We start from the raw sequence: 20,050 nt of genomic DNA on the forward strand, positions 1-20,050 counted from the left end.
AGGCCGCTGAGAGATCCAGCAGAACTAGGAAACAGCTCTCACCTTTGTCCCTAGCCCGCCGGAGATCATCAACCAGCGCGACCAAGGCAGTTTCAGTCCCATGGTGAGGCCTGAATCCCGATTGGAAGGGATCCAAATGGTCCGTTTCCTCCAGGCGTGCTTGGAGTTGTTCAGCAACCACCCGCTCAATCACCTTGCCCAAGAATGGCAGATTTGAGACTGGGCGATAGTTGGCCAAATTGGCCGGGTCTAAAGATGTTTTTTTAAGAAGCGGTTTAATGACCGCCTCTTTCAGCGGGTCTGGGAAGGCTCCCTCACAGAGGGAAGCATTCACCACCCCGCAGAGCCCATCGCCCAGCCCTTCCCGGCTCGCTTTTATCAGCCAGGATGGGCAAGGATCAGGGAGACAGGTGGTCGGTTTCACTCGTCCAAGCAGCCTGTCCACATCCTCGGAGGTAACAGACTGGAATTGATCCCATGTAACAGGACCAGACAGAACTCTAGCACTCTCCCGCCCTGGCCCTGCTCCCACGGTGGAGTCTAGCTCCTTCTGAATCTGAGCGATTTTATCTGCAAAAAATTTGCAAAAGCATTGCAGGAGATCTTGGGGTCCCTACCAGGCCCCGGTGGTACAGGTGGTTCTGATAGATTGCGAACCACCTGAAAAAGTCTCCTGCTGCTGTTTTCTGCAGATGCAATGGAGGCGGCGAAAAAGGCCCTCTTCGCCGTCGCCATTGCCACTTGGTAGGCTCGACGTTGAGCTCTAACCCGTGTCCGGTCTGATTCAGAATGAGTTTTCCGCCACCGGCGCTCTAGCCGTCTCAACGATTGTTTCATCACCCTCAGCTCTGGGGAAAACCACGGGGCTGTCCGGGCTCCATGCAATCAGAGAGGGCGCTTCGGAGCCAGACAGTCAATAGCCCTGGTTAACTCCGCATTCCAGCGTGCCACCAGGGAATCAGCTGAAAGGCCATCAACTTGGGATAAAGCATCCCCTACCACTCTCTGGAAGCCAATTGGATCCCTTAAGTGGCGGGGGCGGACCATCCGAATCGGTCCCACCTCCCTGCGTAGGGGAAGGGTTGCGGAGAAGTCCAGTTGCACCAGGAAGTGATCTGACCATGGCACTTCTTTTGTTTCGCTTTTAGTTAATGTCAGATCACCAACATCCGTAGAGGTAAACACCAAGTCTAAGGCATGTCCGTGGCTATGAGTTGGGCCAGACTTATTCAGGGACAGCCCCATGGAGGCCATGCTTTCCACGAAGTCCCGAGCGGCCCCTTGTAAGGTCGTGTCGGCATGGATGTTAAAATCCCCCAGGACAACCAAGCTAGGTGTCTCCAGGAGCATATCCGCCACGACCTGAAGCAGCTCGGGCAGGGAATCCTTGGTGCAGCGGGGAGGTCGGTACACCAGTAGGAATCCTGTACTGCCCCTATTGCCCAACTTCCAGAACATGCACTCAGAAAACTGGGTCTTCCCAATAGGACGCCTGGTGCAGACTAATGACTTCCTAAAAATCACTGCAACCCCCCCTCCCCGCCCACATGACCTGGATTGCTGTGTGTAAGAGAAACCTGGTGGGCAAGCAGCGGCAAGGACAGGCCCATCTGCTTCATCCAACCAGGTCTCTGTCACACATGCCAGATCAAATCCTCCATCCACAATCAGGTCGTGGATGGCAGTGGTTTTATTCATCATTGACCTGGCATTGCACAGCAACACTTTCAGGTCATGTGGGTTTCCCTTGCTGATTACTGTATCCTTCCGGTCAGGACCAGACCTGGAGGCAGGGATAGTCCTCAAACAACGACTAAACCTGCCTCCTCGGTAATGACATGGTCTGGTCTTAGCATAACTCCTCCTCCTGCCCGTGATCACTGAGATCGGGTGTCCCAATACATCTCCCCCTGTGGAACCTGCCCCACCCAATCTATTGGCTGAGGCCCACTCCCAGGCAGCCATGACCCTTCCCCTTAAAAGGCAAAATACAAACTATATAATAATTTAACAGAATAATAATAATAATAAAACAAAACAGAACAGAACAAAACAAAACAAAGCAAGAAACAATAGCCCCGACTAAATGCTTATCCCACCCCAAGCAAAAATAAAGTAATGAAATAATATAATATTATAAAAAAAAACAACCACCATTTAAAGTGCTGCAAATTAAAAGCGATTAAAACATTTAAAACCATTGTGTCCATTGCTGCCGGTAGCTGCTCTAAACTGTAGTGGTAGTGCAGGCCCCGCCCCCTAGGCCGGATGGAGTTGGCAGGAGAGGGAGCGGTCCTCCCAACACTCACGCAAGCAGCAGCAGCAGCAGCCGTGTCCCAGAAGCCTCTCTCAGGCCTCTTATGCTGTGGTGGTTCCACTGGTCTTTGCACTTTGGCATGATCTGAGCTGAAATTCTGGGTGTTGACATATTCCTTCTCTCTCTTGGCGAGGACGTGCTGGATGAGTCCCTCTCTCTGTCCGGACTGCGGATGTGTGGAAGGCACAAAGAGCTGGCGCATAGTGTGGGTCATTGGGGTTGCTTCTTGCTCATGCTCTCCTTGTCACGGATACGCCTCAGGGAGATGAGAACACAACTCAAGTAGTCCTTCAAAGCAAGGAGGCGGGAGGGCACAGTACACCTCTAAGGCAACTTACAGCCTGCTTGGTGGCAGCAGTGGGGGTGGAGGCTCCCCATTTGCTGATTCTGCAGGTTTCTTTCCTTCTCCATGAAGTTATCCTCGAATCCCAGAATTCCCGAGAGAGGAAAAAACTTCTGAGGTTAGAGAGGCTTGTCGCCGGAAATCACCCCCCCCTCCATTAACACGTGTAACGCACAAGCACCACACTCACACATGCACGCATCTCCCCTCCCTGACCCTAGAGATGTCCCTTTAGAGGGCCATCTCTTAACAGCCTTCCGTAAATAAGGAAGCGCTAGTCTGACAGCTCTTCTCTATAGCGCTCCGCATCGCCCTATCTTTATTGTGAGTAGACTGGCCGCCTGAACTTTAGGTCAAACGGCGGCCGCCTCAGCCAATCAACATTGCCGAACAGCGCCCCTTGCGGCGGCCACACTGGTACTGCAGGCTGCAAGCGCCTTTTCCTCACCTTTTGACAGCTCTCAATACAATGTTTCCGAGTTTAATTGACCGTGACTGATGTAATCAAAATGTAGCAAGTAACTTCCGAAAGGCGAAAGTACTTTGAACTTCAAGGACAATATTCTGTATAAATTCACCAAAAATCAGCCGTACATCGGATTTTCACCGGACCACTTTTATTTTGCTACATATTACAAGGACTATCAAAGGGGGGTGACCTGATGCGGGGCAGCCATAATCCCTTGACCGAGCGGTCACGTAGTCAGCGGCCCTTCTCAGCGGACGTGACTACCTTGATAGCCATCATGATGGGCTCAGACAGAAGGCTATCAAGGACACAATAAACTGCACCCTTTAGTGTATTCCATGCGGACTCGCACAAAAGGACTCTGACCGGATTCCCCTCAGGGGGCAGGAAACTTCGCCCTTCTCTTTTGTTCTTGTAAATAACTCATATGGGGAGGGGAGAGGAGGCGCCGACCAGGTGTCAGGTCACTCAGATTACCTGTGTAGCCCCTCCTCGACTCCTCCTAATATTAATGTAATCATGATGTAAATGTGATGTAATTCTGGGGGTGTAGCATAGGGGATTAGCAACTAATAAAAGTTAGGGTCTCCCTTTGTTCGGGGCTTCCATCTTGCTTCACCTCGTGGGCGGTGGGAGTCCTGTCGCGACGGTCTTTTCTTGAATAAAGACCGAGCCTACTGGCTGCTGTTTTGCTCTGAATTGCTCTGGTCGGTGTCTTCATTTGTCCAAGACAGCCCTCGGACTTTCCTGTAACAGTTTTGGCGACCGTGCTCAGGGACACTTGGTTCTCCTGCAAAGGTGAGAGGGGAGATAGAGGGGATCGGGCGCCACTGGGCTCAGACATTAATTAACGATCCTGACTGGGACTATAACACCGACCAGGGAGTGTGGGGTTTAAAATTTTTTAAAAAGGCCATCCTAGATGGTATTAAAGCTGCAGGACAGCGAACCGTAAATTGGACCAAAGTCCAAGCCGTCCTTCAAGGACCTGATGAACATCCTTCCGACTACTACTCGAGACTAGTCTCTGCTATTAAGACCTGGGGTGGAATAGATCCAGAAAGCCCACAGCATGAGGTGATAGTCAAAGGATTCTTCAAAGATCAGGCCACTGCTGACATCCGGAAGGCATTAAACTCTCACCTTGGGTACGATGGAAAAACCATAAACGAAATCCTTTCCATCGCAAAGTCTGTCTTTAACTCCAGAGATGAACGGAAGAAGAAGGATCTAAAACCCGACTCTCCCCGGGTGTTAGCCTATGCAGCCGGGGTTCCTACACCCAAAGAAAAATTTAAGCCAGGAAGACCAGAATCACCGGATGACCGTGTCTGCTTCCACTGTGATGAAGTAGGGCATATAAAAAGATACTGCCCCCTTCTGACAGGAGCCAGAAGAGCGGAATATAGAAATCCGAAGCCATACAGGTCAGAGTACAGGGAAACCACCTATCCCAAACCTAGGGAGCCTTCCTCTCCACACGAACCGAACCGACACCTAGCCCAAACACAATCCTACTCAGCACCCTCACAATCACGGCCTCGGAACCAACCTCGCGACGCCACCAATCCCTTTAGACACGGTAACCGTCCCGCGAACCCAACTCATGAAATGGTGATGGAGGAGTACCAAGAACATTGACAATTAGAAGCAGATCCCGCCTCTTTCCCTTTTCTCTGCCCAGTCTTACAACTGTCTTCCTCAGACCCCATATGTACTATGCAAATTGATGGTCAGTCTTACGACTGTCTCCTAGACACTGGAGCCACCTACTCAACACTTACCAATAGCCATTTGACCCCGGGGGAGGAGACCAAAACCGTGATGGGACTTGATGGGATCCCCCGCAACTGCCCCCTCTCCAAACCTGCAAAAGTCTCTGTTGGACCTCTATCAGTTAAACATACCTTTCTTCTAACTTCAAGTCCAGTTAACCTCCTGGGGAGGGATCTGCTCTGCAAACTTAACGCTACCATTCAATGCGGTCAAGAAGGAATTTATTTGCATATGCCTAACGACTCCATTTTCAACTTCCAAGGAGTTCTTCAAGAAGCTAATAACAAACCCATTGACCTTCCTCCTGAACTTCTAAATAGTGTTCCCTCCTGGCTATGGGGAACCGAGTCAACTTCGGTTGGACTTTTAAAATCTGCAACACCAGTAAAAGTCAATTATAGGAAAGACCTACCATTCCCCTGTACCAAACAATATCCCCTACCTCCCGAAGCAATTAAGGGACTCACTCCAATGATTGACGAATTCCTGAAGATGGGAGTTCTAGTTCCCTGCGCCTCACCGTGTAATACCCCCCTCCTTCCAGTCAAAAAGCCTAATACCAACCCTGTCAAATGGCGCTTGGTGCAAGACCTTCGATTGGTAAATTCCTTCGTTATCCCCAGACACGCTAACCCACACCACCTTTTGAGTACCATCCCGGAGGGAACTGTAGTTTACTCCGTCATAGACCTGTGTTCCGCCTTCTTTAGCATCCCCGTGGACCCAGAAAGCCAATTTCTCTTCGCTTTCACCTGGCAAACTGGCCAATTAACTTGGACCCGATTACCCCAAGGATATGTGGAGTCACCAGCAATTTTCTCCTCCATATTACACCAAGACCTTGTAGATGTAAACCTTCCAGGAGGCTCTGCTCTCAGGCTTTACGTAGATGACATTTTACTTTGTGGGCGGGATTTGGAATCCTGCAAATCAGATACTATAGCTCTCCTGACGATATTGGCGCATAAAGGTCACAAAGTATCCCCCAAAAAGATTCAATACTGCCAGAAGGAGGTTAAATATCTTGGTCACATTCTTGGGGTGGGTACCCGTGCCCTCACCACCGATAGGATCGAGGCCATAACGAAACTACCCCTACCTAAAACAAAAAGGCAGCTCAGGGGCTTCATTGGGATGAGTGGATTTTGCCGAGCATGGATTCCCCGCTACGGAGAGTTCACCCACCCACTTACTGCAATGACACATGATAGTGCCTCAGACCAATTGCAATGGACCGTGGAGGCGCTCGAAGCCTTTGAATCAATCAAACGGGAGCTGAGGTCTTCGCCTGCTCTCGGACTTCCTGACTACAGATTACCTTTCTCCTTGTTTGTCCACGAAAACAAGGGAGTAGCCTCTGGAGTCCTTACCCAACCTTTTCAAGGAAAGAACAGACCCGTCGCTTACTATAGTCTCCAGCTAGACACTACTGTATTGGGGAATGTGGGGTGCCTTAGGGCGGTGGCAGCAGCAGCACTACTCTTAGAAAAGGCTCAAGAAACTGTTTTGGGACATGAATTAACTGTAAACGTTCCCCATGCTGTGGCCACCCTTCTTAGCCTACAAGGCTGCCAACGCTTCATTATACAGAGACTGAATAGATACGAGGCCATCCTTCTCAGTCCATCAAACGTCACCATAAAAAGAGTAAATTCACTCAACCCCGCGACCCTTCTGCCCCTTCCTGACGACGGCACCCCACATCACGACTGTTCTCAAATAGTCCGCCATGTAGAAAAACCACGGGAAGATTTCGATTACCTCCCTTTAACTGAGCCCGATCTCATCGTGTACACTGACGGGAGCTCCAAAGTTGTAGGAGGGGAACGGAAAAGTGGATACGCCATAGTCACTGATAGCGAGACCTTAGAGGCACGACCTGTCCATGCAAAATACAGCGCACAAGCGGCCGAACTTATCGCCCTGATCAGAGCTTGTGAATTAGGAGCAGGACAAAGGATCACTATCTACACAGATTCGAAGTATTGTTTCGGGTTGGTGCATGCTACAGGGCAATCTGGTTACAGAGAGGTTTCTTGACTGCAGCAGGTACTCAAATTGCACACGCTTCCCTAGTACAGCGCCTCATGAACTCAATACACCTTACTGAAGCTATTGCAGTAGTACATTGCAAAGCACATACAAAAGGCAGGGACCCAGTCTCCAGAGGGAACCGACGGGCTGACAGCGCAGCACAGGAGGCAGCCCTTCAGCCCCTCTCCGCAGACAATGAGTTCCAGGGACCACAAGTTTTATCAGACGTAGTGGTTAAGAGCGGTAGTCTCCTAATCTGGGGAACCGGGTTCGCGGCTCCGCTCCTCCACATGCAGCTGCTGGGTGACCTTGGGCCAGTCACACTTCTGTGAAGTCTCTCAGCCCCACTCACCTCACAGAGTGTTTGTTGTGGGGGAGGAAGGGAAAGGAGAATGTTAGCCGCTTTGAGACTCCTGAAGGGGAGTGAAAGGCGGGATATCAAATCCAAACTCTTCTTCTTCTTCTTCAGAGGAGATTAAAAGATGGAAGGAACAAGGGGCCCACTTAGAGAATGACGTTTGGTATTTTCCGGACAAAAGGCTCATAATGCCCAGACTATGGGTACCCAAACACCTGAGAATCCTACACCAATGTACCCACTGGGGCAGAGACAAGCTTATAGACACAATGCAACGCTGCTGGTATGCCCCAGGTCTTACTCTCGCCACTAAAGCTGCCGTAAAGAATTGCCATACTTGCCAGAGCTTTAATCCAAAACATACCGCCAGATGCCCACCAGGGGCCAGACCATGGGCTTTTGTCCCATTTGAAAGTCTTCAGGTAGATTTCATAGACCTACCCCCCTGCCTAGGCTACAAACATGCTCTGGTAATCATCGACCAGTTGACCGGGTGGGTGGAATGCTTCCCTACCCGCAGAGCAACTGCCCACATTGTTGCAAAGATCCTATTACAAGAAATCATACCCCGCTTCGGAGTTCCCCGACACATAGACAGCGACAAGGGCTCCCACTTCACATCAGATATAATCCAACAGGTTGCCAACGCCCTTGGAGTTAAATGGAAGTTACATACCCCATATCATCCACCTTCCTCCGGGCAGGTCGAAAGAATGAATCAACAGCTTAAATCGCAGCTAGGAAAACTTTGCAAAGACTCTGGTATCAAATGGGTTAATGCCATTCCATTAGTCCTGCATAACTTAAGAGCATGTCCTCGTGGAAACCTCAAACTATCTCCCTATGAATTACTATTCGGAAGACCCTCCCCAGTGTATAATACCCAATTTCCTACATCAGAGCTAGAAGTGGGAGAGGCAGAGTTAACTAAATATGTAATACAACTCCAGAAACAACTCATTCTTCTACACAGATACGCTGCCTCCAGCCAAAATATTCCCCTTGACGAAAACATTCACCCGTAACAACCAGGGGATTGGATACTAGTGAAAACTTACCATAAGGTACCCTTGCAGCCCACTTGGGAGGGCCCCTACCAAGTACTTTTAACCACTCCAACTTCTGTTAAGGTAGCAGAAAAGACAGCCTGGTTGCATCACACCCGCTGCATCACACCCAGCCCAACAGACCGGACCAGATCGGGGCACGAATCGGGCCCAACAGACCGGACCAGATCGGGGCACGAACCGGGCCCAACAGACCGGACCTGACCAACCACATACACCAGCCCATTGGACCTCTGAAATAATCACAGCAGCCGACCAGGACGACCAACCCCCAATTCGCCTCAAACTCCGTAAAACACACGCCCCCGTTTGACACCTTCATTTGACAGCTCCGCATTTGACAGCTCCATTTGACAGCTCCGCTTGACAGCTCCGCATTTGACAGCCCCGTTTGACAGCTCCGCATTTGACAGCTCCATTTGACAGCTCCGCTTGACAGCTCCGCATTTGACAGCTCCATTTGACAGCTCTGCAGTTTGACAGCTCTGTTTGACAGCTCCGCAGCCTGACAACACCCGCTATTCACAATGACAACCACCATACCCACCCTGCTCGTCCTTTCTATTACCTCTGCCCTTTCTCAACACACCATAACCACACACGCCTCATGCCCTGGATTACAAATGGAATACAAATATCTGGACTTTGGAATCGTTGATATGGTAAAAAGAGGGACACCAGACCGCCTAGGAGATTTTGATTTCTGCTTACCCGAAACCCGCGTTCTCCTTCGACATTCCATACTACCGATCCTCGCTATTCACCAAACTTGGGAACTTTTTATTCGCCCGCCCTCTTACATCCCACTGGGCAAACTCATCCTCACCAGAGATGGCCCTTGGAACCGAGCCCACTGCCTCAATGGTTCTTACGTACTCTTTTCTGGTGGTACACCTAAACAAACTCTGAACTGGACACTTCTGGACAATGGTGGCGGTGAGTCAGTTTATACTGACCGAAATCACCCCACAGACCACCTAATTCATGGATTTTACTGCCAACGAGTGGATTCCACTCCCCGCCAAACCATCCTACAGGGAGTTTGCCTCCGAAGGTACTGCTGCGTCTGGGACATCGGACTCGCCTCCGGTTGGGACGGGAAAGCGTACCTTGAAGGCTGGCATCACTCCGTTACACCTCCAGCGGAATGGGACACTACCGGACCCCAAAGGTGTGGAGATCTCACCACAAACCTCACCTACCTCCTCCGCCAAGATCCCCTTCACCCCGCCGGTACCGCACCTCAACAAAGGGGGGAACTGTCAATATCCGAAAACCCCAACAATAATGACTTTTTGTCCACTTGGCATTCCAACACCTACGTAAAACTGATCTCTCAAATTGCAAAACAGACAACAACCAATGAGTGCTGGATCTGTGCCAATGCTCCCGCACACCTCCACAGTGGCATACCATTTCTTGGAGTGCCTCTCACCCTGCAACAACATCTCTCCGCTGACGTGCAGTCCTGGAACCTGACTGCCGTGAACTTGACCCACCAGTACATCTACCTAACTGGACCCACAACAGGTGACCTTTGCCGGAAGTTCAGCGGGAACGACAAAGTCATCGGCGAGAGCACCTGTAAGTACACCGTTGACATTGCTTTAAACGGCAGGATTACCCTATGGCACCAGGGCAATCCCTCTATCCACCCCAGCTTAATGTCTGCATGGAAACGCGTTATGACCTTACCTGACTCCTGGAGCCCCTCCCCAGTCTCCCAGTGTTTCTTCCGTACCTTCCTCACGGGCCGCATAGACTCATGCCTACAAGGGTTGTTCTGGGTTTGTGGCCACCGCGGCTACGTATGGGCCAGCCCCCACTCCCGTGGCACTTGTTATCTTGGACTAATTTTACCTGGAGTTCGGGTCACACAAGATCTACCCCCCGGAAGGAGACGCAATAAGAGGGCAAAGGACTTATCACAACTCTCTGACGTTGCAGCCAATAGTGAGACTTATGGCCGGGCTCTCTTCCCCGCGTATGGAGCCGGCTCCAACCACGTCGATATCCTTAAGTTAACGGATATCCTGTTAAACTTCATGGAGGAGTCCAATGCCGCTACCCAATCTATCCTGACGGAATTAACAGAAGTCAGGCAGACTGCGATTCAGAACCGCCTTGCTTTGGACTACGTTCTCGCCACGACAGGAGGCGCTTGTGCCCTTGTCGTAACCGAGTGCTGCACCCACGTGTCCGATCAAACCCTTAATATTACTGGACACCTTAACAACATCCATAAACGAACGGATGAGCTTAAAGACATACAACATGAAGGATTGTCTGATACCTGGCTGCCAGGGTCTGGCTGGATAAAGCAGCTCTTAGGGAACGGACTTCTGATCCTCGTCACTGTAACCATCTGCATTGCTGTCTTCTGCTGTGCGATCCACTGTTTCCCGATGTGCTGTCAAACTTGCGGCTCTTGCCTTCCGACTCTTTGCCCGCGATCAACTACCACCTATAGACCGCCAGCACCAGGAACCCAGTCGACCCCCATCGAAATGGGACCCTTGAAGAACTTCCAAAATCTGGATTCTAGGTATGACATGTCAGACTTTTATTGATTGTGCGGAGAGAAGGATTGCGCGGTTGTCCTACCTTCGCAATCTTATCTCCGAAGGGGGGAACTGTCGCCGGAAATCACCCCCCCCTCCATTAACACGTGTAACGCACAAGCACCACACTCACACCACACTCATGCGGACTCGCACAAAAGGACTCTGACCGGATTCCCCTCAGGGGGCAGGAAACTTCGCCCTTCTCTTTTGTTCTTGTAAATAACTCATATGGGGAGGGGAGAGGAGGCTCCGACCAGGTGTCAGGTCACTCAGATTACCTGTGTAGCCCCTCCTCGACTCCTCCTAATATTAATGTAATCATGATGTAAATGTGATGTAATTCTGGGGGTGTAGCATAGGGGATTAGCAACTAATAAAAGTTAGGGTCTCCCTTTGTTCGGGGCTTCCATCTTGCTTCACCTCGTGGGCGGTGGGAGTCCTGTCGCGACAGTCTTTTCTTGAATAAAGACCGAGCCTACTGGCTGCTGTTTTGCTCTGAATTGCTCTGGTCGCTGTCTTCATTTGTCCAAGAGAGCCCTCGGACTTTCCTGTAACAGGCTTCAGAACCGTTTGGGGAAGTTTCGGGAAAGGAACTTAGAAAATACTTAACTGCAGGAAAATGTTCCTGCCTCCCCACAGCACCACATTTGCCGGACAATTGCCTCTCAGCTTATGCATGTTTAGGAAGGATTGTGGAGGCAAGAGGTCCTCCCCTCAAGGCCTTTTCCTCTAAAGGAGGTAGACTGGTCTTCTCCAATCCTCTGGCCACTGCTGAGTTTTCCAAACTTGCTGGCATATTGCGTGTAGCACCTTAACAGCATCATCTTTAACAAAATTTAATAGTTCAGCTGGAATATCATCACTTCCACTGGCCTTGTTATTAGCAGTGCTTTCTAAGGCCCATTTGACTTTGCTCTCCAGGATGTCAGGCTCAAGGTCAGCAACCACACTACCTGGGGTGTATGAGACATCCATATCTTTCTGGTATAATTCCTCTGTGTATTCTTGCCACCTCTTCTTGACGTCTTCTGCTTCTGTGCGGGTCTTTCCACCTTTGTCCTTTATTATGGTACTCTTTGTATGAAATGTTCCTTTCATAGCTCCAGTTTTCTTGAACAGATCTCTGGTTCTTCCCATTCTGTTGTTTTCCTCTATTTCTTTGCATTTCTCGTTTAAGAAGGCCCTCCTGTCTCTCCTTGCTATTTTTTGGAAATCTGCATTCAATTTCCTGTATCTTTCACTATCTCCCTCGCATTTTGCTTGCCTTCTCCAAGTCCACCTTTCCTTTTGAAGCAAAATGTCATTGAAATGGGGGAGAAATGCCCTGCATGAAGTCTTGGGTTTGCAATTTGGGGAGAGGGAAGACTGTCTGCGGCGCTGGGGAGGAGGCAGGCTAGCGAGGCCCCCTAGATCTAGAGGCCCATGGCTTCTGCCTACTTAGCCTATACATAAATCCGACCCTGCCTATGTCACAGTGAGCACAGGCCCATCGATCACGTGCAAGGCATTCTGCATGTTGGGAAGGCGCCTCCTGTTCTGGGCCAGGTGGAAGAGTGACACCAGCAGAAGACTGGGTGGTGGGGTCGAAGCTGATCCTGGGGAGCACGTGAGGAGTCAAGGCTTCCCGCATGAAGGCCTCGCTTCCCATAGAAGTCCCTGCCTCCTGGTCTGTGTTCGCTTTCTTCTTCAGGTACAGCGCCAGCATGTTCTGGATGGTGCACCTGCTTTCGGGGGAGAGCTTGTAGAACTGGTCCACACTAGAAGAATAGCCATGAGACGGGTGAGACTCCTGCAAGGCGTCCCCAAAGTCAGGGGAACATAAGCGCATTTGAAGAGCCTTGCTGGCTCAGGCCAAGGCCCATTCAGTCCGACATCCTGTTGGCATGTAGTTGGTCCACCACAATTGCAAGATTATTGCATCCTTCAGGAATGGTGTGTCCAGCTCCATCTGAGTCATCATCCAGGCACGCTGTGGAGCTGCATGGATGAGAGATGGGCATCTTCGGCCAGTCAGGGCTGAAGAGCTGGCAAGATCCCCTGTACTGAGCCGGAAAGCAAACTCTTTGGCCTCCGAGATCTCTCCCGACTCTCAGCAGCCCTCACTGTGAGCCATACTAGAGGAATGTTGTCCTGCTTTTGCTGAGCTACAACACAGGAGCGCACCCCCAGGGGGCCATGATGTGGTAACCCTGGCGAAGCATTGCAGAGCAACTGAGAAAGCAGAATGATGTTTGCGTGGACAGTCCATTAGAAAGCTGCACTATTATTGCATCGATAGCACATTGCAGAATACGACCCCCCTCCAGGCAAAAACATCCGTCTGGCGGGACAGTAGCTTTCATTTCGGAGGTTGTGGTTTTACATCTTCCTATTTATTTATTTATTTATTCAAAATTATTTATTTATTTCATAAAATTAAACGCTGAAGAAGTGAATACCAGAATAGATCAGAACTCACTCCCAAGGTAAGGGGAAGAGACATGGCTAAGATGGCAGGACAGCTTACTCTATGGTGTTAACCCCTTCATGCACTAATTAGACTGAAGCATGTTGGTTATATGAGACTGGTTATCCCGCACAATATGCTCTCACGCAACCCATGCCCTCCAACTGAAAACCCATTTCCTGGACAATATCAACATTGTGTTTTGTGCCTGTGAACTGCACAGTGAATATTTTTATTATTAAAGAAAACAGCCCGGTGTTTCAGCTTCTCAGAGTTGTTTTATTCAGTGCGCTGCTACAGCTTGTCACACCCAAATCCTCCAAAGGAATCTGCCAAAGTGCTTTTCCAGGCAAAAGGGGGCAGAGGGAGAGAAACCAAGAACCTCAAATTCACTAGACCAGGGGTGGGGAATTGTGTGGCCCTCTAGATGTTGTTGGATTCCATCACCCCTGACCGTCAGCCATGCTGCCTGAGGCAGAAGGCCATTGGATCTGGCAATATCTGGGAGCCCACAAGATTCCCTGCCCCCGCCCTACACAAACAACCAGGCACTCAGCTGTGAGGCACACCTCTTACCGGAGGGAGGGTCACTCCAGAGGCAGCTGTGGCATGAGGGTGCTGGTTCATGCCTTTGTGGGCACATTTGAGGATTAAAGAGGACCCCCTAGGAAGCGTGCTTGGAGATCTTCCTTACCACGTGGCTCTCTGGCAAAAACACAACAGTACTAACGGCCATATGGAACCACACCTCAAAGCTGGATCAGACTTCCCAGATCCTGTAGCCTACATCAGGAGGAAGACTGGGGCAGAGGGGCCTAGAGTGGGAGTCAGAGCTGCTCTTAGGGCTGCATGTCTGAAGCATGGGCAGAAATCTTTGGGTGTGAGGTTGCATGGGGCTGTCTCTTTGTGTTTTGGTGATGCCAGGCCGCCAGCCAGCCAGAGGCAGGCAACCAACTGGCTTCAGGGGCAAGCTCCTTTGCAAAGCCAGTCTGATTTCACCAAATGCAATGGCAGAGTGACCATTCGGCCCGTGTTCTGCTTCGCTGTGAAATGGCGTGTGTTCCTCAACCCAGAGAACCTCTTGTTCAACGTCAAGCTGGTCTAAGGAAGAAAAGCATAAGAGTCAGTCTTGAATCCCCACACAGATGTGCTGGGAGATGCCTGCACACCGCACACGTAAAGCACATCTCCTCCCACCCACACCCAAAACGTCCTGGGAACAATGGTTTGTTAAGGGTGCTGGGAATCGTAGCACTGTGAAAGGAAAAGTAAGGTTCTTAGGATGCTTTGGAGGGGGTGGAATGTTGAATACACAGCGGCCACATGGACGGATGGACACACCCACACCCACACACCCCAGCATAGCTTCAGCGTTTAGCACAAAAAGTCTTCAGCCAGATGTCATGCAACCCTTTGGCAGGGGCAACTTATCATTTTATTGATTTTCCATAACAAAGAATTAAAAAGGCGGACAATCTTGCAAAGGAGTGTTGCCATTTAAACTGCAGGTGTGACGTAGGAACCCGAACAAAGAGAAGGAACCAGCTACCCAGAGTCTGCTTCCGATTGCCCTTGTTCTCCACCTCCCTCTTTCCTAATCAGCCGCAAACAAGAGTTCAGATTTGAAAGCCTTGTTATCACCTCATTCCCTTCAATTAGCCAGCTGCTCTGGCAGATGACATCAGTTCCTTCCCGCTCCCAATATTCCTGCTCCTAACCTGGTTAGCCATAGCCCGGAAGCTGAATCTCAGGGGAACGCCTTTGGGCTGGGAAGGGCTCATCTTTCCTGGGCCTCTTCTCCCCCTCAGGAAGGGGTGCTTGGCTCCTGGCCTGTGAAATGCGCTCAAAATGTAAAGACGCCTTCTTTCCAGGGAGCCAAGGGAGAAGGGGGGAATTTGAAATACCTCCCAAACTTCCCACGTCAGAGATGCAGGAGTTGCGTCACCTCCAACTTCCTCAGGGATGAAGCAGCTACGAAAAACGAAGCATCCCACCTGGGCACGGTTTCTGAGAGAGCAACAGCAGAAGACCCAGACTCTGGCAAGATGAGCATTTGCCCAGTGGATTCTGGCCGCTCCATGAGGGCAGACAGGGGATGGCTGCGATGGCCGCCAGCCCCTTCCCACTCCTTCTCAGATACAGAACACATTTGCTCTGCCACTCCTTGGCTCTGGCGCCACCTACTGTTGGCCTCCTTGCCTTCCACCCTCCCAGTCCCAATGAGCACCATCCACCCCTGGTCCAGAGGCGCAGAGCAGTACTTAGGTGATCTTGCGCCCCGGCAGAACTGTCCAGATTGCGCCCCCAGCCAGGGACAAGTTAGCTCTTCTTTCTGCCTCTCCTCCACCCCACCCCCCAACCATTCAATTCACCCTGGAAGTACAAGTATCAAAAAGTAAAATGTTAGAGGCTTCCCCCCACCCCATAGCAATATAATTGGATTCAGCTAGCTGGTCAGTCTACTTTCGGTTTCACTCCTGGCTCCTTGTTAAATTAATACTGCATCAGAAACTTCCCAAGCAGATATCCAAAGTTCTTTGGCATTTCTCCAGTTGTTAATGAGATGTCTCTTCTAGTCCAGGGGAGTCTTTTCATCTTCTTCCAGGAAACTAAGAGTCGAAAGCCTTGATTTTCCTTTTTTCTTCTTTTTCCAGTCATTTCCACAGTTAGTCATTATTAGAGTTATTAAAACCTTATTATATTAACAAATTTTTTAAGTCTCCCTTGCTTTCCTGGTGACCTTCAGCTTAAACACAAACTGCTCTGGAGTGAGAAAAACCCTTCACACTCAAAAAGCCCAGCTGGAGGGACCTGGAAGTGTGCGGGGAAGAGCAGTTTTGTAGTGGGTTTGTTGCACAGGAGCACCAAGTTCACTAACTGGCTGATTCAGATTGAATCCCATTCAAAAAGAGTGCAATGGTGTGTGTTTCAGCCAGCCATCCGGCTGCTGCAACTATTCCCTGGGTGCCACCACACTGTCCTGTCTGTGTGTTTGGAAGGGAATGGGAGCTATGCTCCCCCCAGAGACACTCCACTCCTTCTTCCTTAGCTGTGCTGCTCAACAGTTGAGGCAACCTTCACAGTTCTGGGATGCCGAGGAAGCGAACCAATAGTCATGTTCATCTGTACTGGCTCAGTTACAGATAGGTAGCTGTGTTGGTCTGCCATAGTCAAAACAAAAAAATTCCTTCCAGTAGCACCTTAAAGACCAACTAAGTTAGTTCTTGGTATGAGCTTTCGTGTGCATGCACACTTCTTCAGCAAGGTATCTGAAGAAGTGTGCATGCACACGAAAGCTCATACCAAGAACTAACTTAGTTGGTCTTTAAGGTGCTACTGGAAGGAATTTTTTTTGTTTTGTACTGGCTCAGTATGACCTATTCTGACAGGTGCTGCCTTTCATATTCACGCCCAAGAGCCTTTCCGCTCCAGAGATCTGGGGCTGAACCCGGGATCCCTAAAGAGGGCTGCCTTCAGTTGTCTTTTAAAAGTAAAATAGTTGTTTATTGGTTTGACATCTGCTGGGAGGGCGTTCCACAGGGCAGGCGCCACTACCGAGAAGGCCCTCTGCCTGGTTCCCTGTAACCTTACTTCTCACAATGAGGGAACCGCCAGAAGGCCCTCGGTGCTGGATCTCAGTGTCCGGGCTGAACGATGGGGGTGGAGACGCTCCTTCAGGTATACAGGACTGAGGCCGTTTAGGGCTTTAAAGGTCAGCACCAACACTTTGAATTGTGCTCAGAAACGTACTGGGAGCCAATGCAGATCTCACAGAACCGGTGTTATGTGGTCCCGGCGGCCACTCCCAGTCACCAGTCTAGCTGCCGCATTCTGGATTAATTGCAGTTTCCGGGTCACATTCAAAGGTAGCCCCACGTAGAGCGCGTTGCAGTAGTCCAAGCGGGAGATAACTAGAGCATGCACCACTCTGATGAGACAGTCCGCGGGCAGGGAGGGTCTTAGCCTGCGTACCAGGTGGAGCTGGTAGACAGCTGCCCTGGGCACAGAATTAACCTGTGCCTCCATGGACAGCTGTGAGTCCAAAATGACTCCCAGGCTGCGCACCTGGTCCTGTGCACCTGATCCTCTCAAGAGAGGAGAGTTTCCTGCAGAGTCTGGCCAGCTGCTCATCCCTTCTCCCTGCAATCTCCTTCTCCACCTCTTCCACATGATTCAGCAGACGCTTTTCTTCTTCTTCTTCTTCTTCTTCTTCTTCTTCTTCTTCTTCTTCTTCTTCTTCTTCTTCTTCTTCTTCTTCTTCTTCTTCTTCTTCTTCTTCCAGGAACTGGCGCAGTTGTCTCAACTTCTCCACAATCTTCAGCCTCTCCGCTCACAATTAGGATTGGGATTTGAATTGAACTGCTTCCACCCTCTCAGCTCACAAGTCCTCAGGCTTCTCCTTGACTGCTTTTCACATAATAAACAACAATGGGAAATAAACTCCATTTAGCTGCATTCAAAGGTGAACTTACCTAATTCACCATTCTTGGGAAAATATGGAGACCAAAACAGCAATCTTTTGAAATTCACACCTCTGAATTTCTCAAGGTTGACCCAGCCAGGTAATGTTCACAAAAAATGAATTTATGAGGGTAAAGCACGTATCAACATATTTATACGAGAAGGTAGCCACCCTACCATTTGTTTTTTTTAAAAAAAATAATATTTATTACTTTTAAAGATTACAAAAAAGGAAAAGAAAAGAAAAAAAGAGAAAAGAGAAAAAACAAAGGAGAAAAAAAAAATACAATACAATATATAGACAATACAAAACACAACCTAAACCCGTTAAACTAAACACATTAAACTAAACTAAACAAAACCGAATCCCTAACCCTAACCCTAAATAAAACAAAACAAAAACAATTTAAAAACATACACCACACCTTTTCCATACTCTATCTTTCATTCCCTTGTTTCCTCGACCTCCTCTCACCTCCCTTTTTGTATTCCACTTCTATTAATTGTTTCAGCAAATCCTTTCCATCTTTCTCTATTTTCTATCATATTATAAATAACATATTTTTTAACCTTATTTTCCATTAAAACTAAAATACTTATATATGCTTAACTCTTTATAACATTTCTGCTAAGGCCATAAAATATCATTCCACCATTTTTCTATCACTCATTAATTTTACAATATTTCTAATCTTCTTTCACCATCTCCTCTCCCTGGTTTCGGATTCTGCCAGTCCTTTCCGTCAATTCCATATAGTCCATCAACCTGGAGATCTTATGTCCGAGGCTCTTAACTCTTTTCCAGGTCCCTTCTGCAGGTCTTCTTCATATTCTTTAATGCTAAAGAGCAAATCTCGGGAAAACTCCAACCTAACAATACTTTTATTCCTTCTGGACAGGTCAGCCAAATTTCCATATTTGAAGCTAAGATCCATAAAGTGTTTCAGAACATGTTTCAGGATTCCTCCAAATCCAAAGGCCCCCAGAACTTCAATCTCCTCCAGACCCAAGTCCATGTCAGTTAATCCCTGCATAGAGGGATCTTTCCAACTTTCCTTCTTCAGTCCAAGCCGGGATCCGATCCTCAAAATCTGACTTCTTCTAGATTCAATCATAAAAGGCCTCAATTTGTAGTCCTCAATTTGCTTCTGTAAGACTAAGGATCCCGCTTGTATTACTTTAGGTTCAACAACAACAGCTTTCTCCTTCTCCTCCACAATTTGTCCTGCCCAAGTAGATTCCTGTACCAAGTCCTGAATTACTTCTGTGTTGATGCTCACTTTTTGTCTCAAATTAATCACTTTCTGTTCCAAGTTATCAATTTTAAAAGTCATGTCATCCGTCTTCTTATGAAGCTGTTCCAGCGAATAGCTTATCTTACATAATACAGTCACTATGGCTTCTCCTGTCAACATTTTAAAATGGTCCAAGGTCAATCTCTGGTTCTCACAATTCCTTATCTTGCAGCTGGCGATTCCCCAGTTACACTCCTGTAACAGTTTCAAAAGCTCCCTCTAGAGGGAAACAGTCTCCACTTGTATCAATCCTTTCAAACACAACTCAAACCATAAAAATAGTTTCCATTTTCAGTTACTTTTCCTCCTTTTTAAGAGCAGAAGAGGGCAATGGAAACAGTATCTTTCTCTTATTTAGCTAGCTGTCAAATATGGTCTGTTCGCAGTTAATGAACTCTTTTCTTTCCAGGTTCAGAGCAGTGGTAATTTGATTTTTCACTCTCTCCTGCAGGCTCGCTAGGTCCAAAATTTTCCCCCTCTTCTCCTGCTTCCAAGGGGGGTTTTGTAATTTTAACCGATGGAAATTTAATCCTTTGCCAAAAGCTTTCAAAGACTTTAGCTTGTAACGTCTTTGCTTCAGTCTATTTACAAAAGCGGAAGGCGGACTTCCTGTTTAAGACCTTCCCGCTTTGGTGCCAAATTAAGGTATTTAAAGATCCAATTTTCCGTTCTACTCACGGGTAGTTGTTTAAAGTCCAATTGTCCACAGGAAAAAGTCAGCGCTCTCCGGCAACAGCAATGTGGCTTCACTCCGTGAAAGAAGCAGTCAATTCGAAGCACCGCGCCACTCACCCCACGTCACTCTGGATCCCCAAAACAGGGTTTCCCCGCGGGTAGGGGAGGAGCAAAGGGTGCCAGCCGAATCCCAGGTTCACAAGCTTCTCCCGCTTGTGATTTCAGTGGGTCTCCGCCTTCGCCGT

At 49.0% G+C, this 20,050-nt stretch overlaps 1 protein-coding gene across 1 annotated transcript in view; it reads right to left on the minus strand.

Moving 5' to 3' along the window:
* The window catches only part of LOC309361246 (inositol polyphosphate 5-phosphatase OCRL-like), a gene marked incomplete at both ends in the record, with an annotated part of 38,549 nt that extends 32,562 nt beyond the window's left edge, over positions 1-5,987 (minus strand). The window contains 5 exon segments of the mRNA XM_081896160.1: positions 2,379-2,533; positions 2,536-2,573; positions 2,656-2,692; positions 2,695-2,773; positions 5,955-5,987. Of these exon segments, the coding sequence (XP_081752286.1) occupies positions 2,379-2,533; positions 2,536-2,573; positions 2,656-2,692; positions 2,695-2,773; positions 5,955-5,987 (342 nt within the window).
* Between the last annotated feature and the right edge of the window lie 14,063 nt (positions 5,988-20,050).

Source organism: Podarcis melisellensis (assembly GCF_964234715.1).
Source record: "Podarcis melisellensis genome assembly, chromosome: W".
NCBI lineage: Eukaryota > Metazoa > Chordata > Lepidosauria > Squamata > Lacertidae > Podarcis > Podarcis melisellensis.